Here is a 6000-nt window from a genome sequence, read left to right as displayed (position 1 = left end):
TACTTGTGTCCTGTTGCTGTCCATCATTAAATAAAGTTTATTAAATAAACATAGATACACCATCAGGCTGACCTCATGTCCAGCCTCATGAACAAATACATAATATCAGCTTTCTTATTTGAAATGTCTACTCTCTGTAAAAATCTTATTGTCTTATTTTATGTCGTCTTGTCATGAAAACACACTCCTTTAAAAAGCGTTGAAAATTTGTTTCCAGTTTGTTCACTGTTCTTTTTGTCACAGAAACTCACTTAAAGATAGTTCCTCTTGCTCTTCTTTGACAGATAATAATAGCATATTGTTATGTGATTGTGATGGGATAGAATAATTTGAACCAATAAGATTTGTGCTTTTGGTCCTCAGTCATATTCTGTAATAACAAAAAAGAAAATAGATGCACATTACAAAAAGGTAGCTTGTCTTAGCTTGTACATCTACTGACATGAGTACCAGCACACAATCAACACATTCCCAATGCTACTATAAAGGTGCCACAATGCTTTAATGTGATTCATAACATTGTCACTAGTGATGATCTGAAATGTTTAGCTTGAAGCTGACTGATATAAATATCTGGTAAACAGTATGAGACAAGTACATAGAGAAACACATAATGCAGTTCCAACAATGTTTAGGCGTGAGAGTGAGAAGGTCAAAAGCAACCGAGGGGCCACAGTGACCACAAGCGCCAAAGTCAGAGTTCATTTCTCACTATCAGTTCGTCCTTTGTCCAAAAATCACATTTTCCCATCAGAGTTGGTTTTTCCATTGTCCAGTCTCAGCAAGCCAAGTGGTCCATACCCTATATGGTTCTAAGGTGGTTGTTTTTTCATAAAGCTCTCATGTTAAACAATATACAGTGTTTTTGAAACAAGTTTTTCTTTTTTTCAGAACTTCCGGTTCTGTACTCCCTTGTTTACATGGTTGTACCTTCAAATAAATTTACTTAAGCAACGCATAAAAACTTTCAAATGATTGTCTTTTCATAAAATACATTTCACATGGACTAACCATTCATACGGGCCACACACAATCGTACGCACACACTCTTCACAGAGGAGAAAACGCTATTCAAGATGCCTGCAATGCTTAATATTGAGCAACAACTCTGTCGAATAGACAGAAAAGAAAGAAAAAAAAGAGAAAAGGAGCAAAATACAAATAAATCAACAACAACAAAATCAAAGACTCGTCCTCAGGGTCTTGTTGTTATTGGAACGAGAGCTGTGTGTCAAACAAAAGAGGAGAAGCCCGCGGTAGGTGCCTGAGCGGCACAGCCCAGGCTGCTGGGGGGCGGTAGAGGGTGCTGTGCTGGCTGGTGGGTTCAGAGGACAGCAGGGAAGGGGTGGGAGTCCGGCTTCCCTTAGACCTGAACAGAGTTCCCTGGCCCTGGCACTGGGGCTGTGGGGACGGGGCGCTCTGGGGGAGGAGAGGGGGCAGAGGGGGCACAGGTGGCGGGTGCTGCCGGGACTCCTGCTCCACCAGGGGCTCAGGCTGGGAGTAGCCGTATGCCGGCGGGCGAGAAACGCCCTTCTGCTGCCGCCGCCAGGAGTTGTAATAGGTGGGGTCGCTGATGTAGTGGTTGACGAAAGAGTGGGTCTTCTGCCGGCTCTGATCCATCTCGTATTCGCTGTCGCTGCCCTGTTAGTCAATCAGGCAAACAAGTTAGAAGACTGTGAGATCACCAAACAGACATACAGAACATATGTTCTCTACAGAGAGAAAGAAATTGCTATTGTAATCAAGTCAAAGCTAATTCTAAGACTGCACCCTACTGTTTAACTGCACAAAACTGGGTCATAACACAGCAGGACATATCTACTGAGAGACAACTGGAAATCTATTAATCCGTGTGCAAGTCTACGGGGCAGATAATCACTTCTATTGAGCATCTTTCACACATAGGAGCTCATACCTCTGGGGAGCACAGAAGTGATAAGCGTACACATGAGTGACCTGGAATTGGATAAAAGACAATGTTCACAGGATTGCTTTTTCTGTTATAATAAACCTTCAGTCTGGTAAGTTATACATGTCTGTGTGGGTGAATCTTGTCGCCCTTCCAGCACACTGAACTGGCTGAGAAACACAAACAGTTAAGAAAGAAAAAAGAGCAAACTTCTCTCATAGAAAACATTACAGGCTTGGCACTTTTGTGTGCCTGACAAGGGCCTGCCCATCTACCGCTCTATTGAGACACGACAGCTTAACGACAGATGTTGAAGCACCATTTATTTGCACAAGTGGCAGGCATACAGTGGAAGGCCATGCGGAAGGAAAAGAATAACACCAGTTTATGTCTCCCAGGAGAGCAGTGCTTGTTCAAACCGGGTTGAACAATGTTTTGACTGTGCAGGTACCAGTTAAATTGGCCAGGGAGACCGGGCGCGAGTGTGGGAAAACAGATGTTCACCAACTGCTACGATCAGCTCCTCTGCCTTATCATCCCTCATCACTTCTAACCTCCCTGTCCCCTCACTGGACCTCCCTTTTCCAACACACACATACACACCGAGAAGAGACCCAGCAGCCTAGACTAATACAACATTTCCTGTTTGAGGAAAATTAATTAGTTGTGAAGACATTTCAAGACACACGAGACCGGAGAATTGGCCCCGTACTTCCTTCCCATGGGGGAAATCAGTAATAAAAGTCAGATCCAGAGATGTCAGCCATGACTAACAGAGGATGTTTAATTTTGAGGGTTATCCACTTGAGGCAAATGTCTTGCTGACTGTCATTTTCAGAAATTCTGCTTCATAATTAGTTTTTGAAAAGCAGTGATTATGACAAAAAGATAGGAGGTTATCAAGAAGACAGACGGTGAACGTGACAAAAGTTAAAGTGATGCAAGAAAAGTACTTTTGAGTTTGGAAAGGTTACGACTCTGCCCTGGAAGACTTTGAGAAATTCAAACAGCTGAATTTTACTTTCTAATTTAAGTTAATTTTCTATTCCAGACCTGTAGTGGATATGGGCGTCAAGCCAGGGTCAGTGCTTACCTGAGAGTCAGATATCTCAGAGGGTTTCTCGGTCAGACTGCTGCTCTCTGCCGGGATCAGGTCATTGTACTTAGTGCTGACATCCTCATCTGAGTAGTGCAGGCTTCCAGGACTGGGTCTCGGTGGTGACCTGGAAAGATGGAGTAAATGAGACAGAGAAATAGTGGCTGTGAGAGATAGAAAGCAAAGCTGAGAGAGAGAGAGAGAGCTAATCGGTATATAAGAAAAATGTTTCATTTGATTATCATTATCTTTCCTTTTTCGATAACTCCAACGGTTTTTCTAAAGCTCTCTCTTCTTTAAAAAAGAAATGCCTCATCATTCCTGTGACTGACACCACTCTGATGACTAACGGAGGACTGCAAAATAGTTAAATCTAGAATAACTGACTCATCATGTTGCAGTTTACATCCATGTCTGTCCAAAATGTCCTTAGACATTTGTGTGATATAGTTAGCACATGAGTTATGACTGAAAACATGTTTTTTTTAGATCAAAGTGACCTTTTTTCCCACACCAAATTCTAATCAGTTAAACCACAAGTGCAAGTAGATATTTATTCCAAATGTGAAGAATGTTTGCTTAAGTTGTTCCTGAGGTATGCCATAAGCGAGAATGGACCGGACAGACAACCCGAAAAACAGGGCTGGAGCAGACGCAGAGGCATAAAAATGAAAACGCTTCACATCCCACTAGGGCTTCAGTGGGATCAATATGCACAGCGTTCAGCGTAGAGTCATTGATCATGAAAATAAAAAATGATAGCTTAGTTCAGACAAGCACAGAACGTGTTTTTATGCATTCCTGGAAGCATTTTGGTATATGCTCTTATTCTTTTGCAATTTCCTTCTGATCTTTGCAAAGTGTCAGTTAGGAGCTGCCTGATTTCAGCTCACATCAACCATAATGCAATGCACCAACAGGATTCTGTATTTAAACATATGAGCATTTTCATGAAAGGATTCTTTGTGGTGATTAGAACTGAATGGCTGTGCAGATTGAGTCAGTCAGAGATTTAGACCTCCTGCAGGAAAGCTGTTTAACTAAGCGTGGCCCTGAGTTCTTTTATGTGCGCAGGTCAAGTAAAAGACTGCTAGCTTCTTTTATCTCCAGTCATTAAGTCCATAAAGTGAAGCAGAGAGAAACATCTGTGCAGACAATTATTTTCTTCTTCTGCAGTAATGACTAAGCTTTGTTCAGGGTCTGCTGGGACTGAATTGGATGGTCAGAGGGCAAAAACTGGACCACTACCCCTCACATCAGTGGGCTCAGTAGGCTAACAGCATTTAAGAGAAGAGTTTGCTCGGATGGTTTTAGAAAAAGACTTTAAAAGACTTGAGAATTATATAAACTAGGCATGGCATGAAAGTAAATGTTTAAATGATCTGACATGGAAAACGTATGTGGGGGCAGAATAGACTGCCGTAAAACGCTGTGAGTTCAAGTGTAATATTAAGGCATAAAGCAGACCTTGACAGCCTCTCAAATAAAAATTAATATCTTCTCAGATATATGCGGGAGCTAAATCACTGGGAATGCCAAGAACAGGAAGCTTAGAAGACAGAACATGACAACGGCCATGAAAGGGTTGACACAACAAAGAGACATCTCCTCTGGGTTAAAGGGGATGACGTGAGGGGGCGGACTGTGAAAAAAATAAAATAAAAACATCTTCTAAGAATTCAGACAAGGTTGAGTCAAACATTAAAAGGATGGGGGTACGTGAGCATAGGGGGAGGGGCTATGGATCCTGCTACGGATCACACTCCAAAAAGCTGCCAGTGGGCTTTGAATTATTTAGGAGCACTGTATTTCTTTCCCGTTGCCTTATCTGTCTATTTCATCCCTTGCTCCCTCACCCCCTTCAAACATCCCATAGGGAGCCCTCCCACTCTTCCTCCTCAGTCCACAGATCATTAGCAGAGAGTACAGTACCAGATTGGCTCTCTTCAAAAGAGACGGAGGAACTCAAGACCCTTTGATCCCCCTCCTCGGCCTCCTTGGTCAAGGAGAAAACAGCACAGATTCCACTGGCCTTAATGCACCCCTTCTAGCACATTCCACCATAATGTGCAAAAAACCAACAACTTTGTTTTTTTGTTGCGACAAGAAGCAGACTCTGGACTCCCATCCCCCAACACAACCGCATAACCATCCACCCGGTCACCAATCATTTGTGACCCATATCTCTACACAGGACATTCCCTTTGCTTCTTTTGCCGCAGAGTCTGTGTAAATTCCTCTTATCTTATGTTTACCTAAACATTACCAAAGAGGCCGGCCTGTCAGAGTCCTGCTGAAGGGTGGAATGACATGTTCTCATGGTGTACTTTATGTTGAGACAGCTCTCACAGCTCTGCACTCGAGAGAAACTCTGGGCCGGAGACCAAAAGCAAATGGACGGCTCTGACCCCATAAGCGGCCTTTGTCCAAAGCGGTGATGGACAGACAAAGAGCAATGCAGAAGCTCATGAATGCTAATTAGCTGGTATTGTGCTGTCCCCTTATATAAATTGTTGCTTCACACAAACACTGAATATCAACGAGGGGGGAGTGGAAGTCGGCTCAAACCAGCAGCTGGGCTCCTCGAGGCTCGGTTTGCTCTCCCAAGACTGACAGACTATTGTGAGGGGAAGAGTGGGAACAAATGCAACTATATTATTAATTCCTGTCTGTGTCATAAGCAACACGTATCAGAAGGAGAACACTCAGAGGAAACTGTGCAATCTGTGGAATCTGTGCATGCTGGAAACAGTCAGCTGTTTGATTGTTAGAGACTGACCGGGTGTAGATGCCGTTCTTGCGACAAAAGGAGTTCTTCACGGAGAGGCGTCTGTTGTTGAGCTCCAGGGCCGGGAAGCGTCCCTCGTCAAGGCGCACCATCTCCCCGTGGGTCAGAGGCAGAGCTGTGCAGCTGGAGTGGTTACCTGGACAGGGGTATGAGGATGACACTGTGTGGGTTGTGGAATGAAATGAGGGATTTGTGATCTTCAGTCAA

The 6000-nt window shown here is 43.5% G+C and overlaps 1 protein-coding gene across 1 annotated transcript in view; it reads right to left on the bottom strand.

Moving 5' to 3' along the window:
• Positions 1-1072: 1072 nt before the first annotated feature.
• LOC129098581 (protein sidekick-2-like) overlaps positions 1073-6000 on the bottom strand; it is a 77447-nt gene continuing 72519 nt past the window's right edge. The window contains 4 exon segments of the mRNA XM_054607627.1: positions 1073-1287; positions 1290-1641; positions 3003-3132; positions 5785-5953. Of these exon segments, the coding sequence (XP_054463602.1) occupies positions 1232-1287; positions 1290-1641; positions 3003-3132; positions 5785-5953 (707 nt within the window). The 3' untranslated portion in view covers positions 1073-1231.

The sequence above is a fragment of the Anoplopoma fimbria genome, chromosome 11, assembly GCF_027596085.1.
Source record: "Anoplopoma fimbria isolate UVic2021 breed Golden Eagle Sablefish chromosome 11, Afim_UVic_2022, whole genome shotgun sequence".
Taxonomy (NCBI): domain Eukaryota; kingdom Metazoa; phylum Chordata; class Actinopteri; order Perciformes; family Anoplopomatidae; genus Anoplopoma; species Anoplopoma fimbria.
Note: the sequence above shows the minus strand (reverse complement) of the source record. Positions and strands in the feature narration are given on the sequence as shown.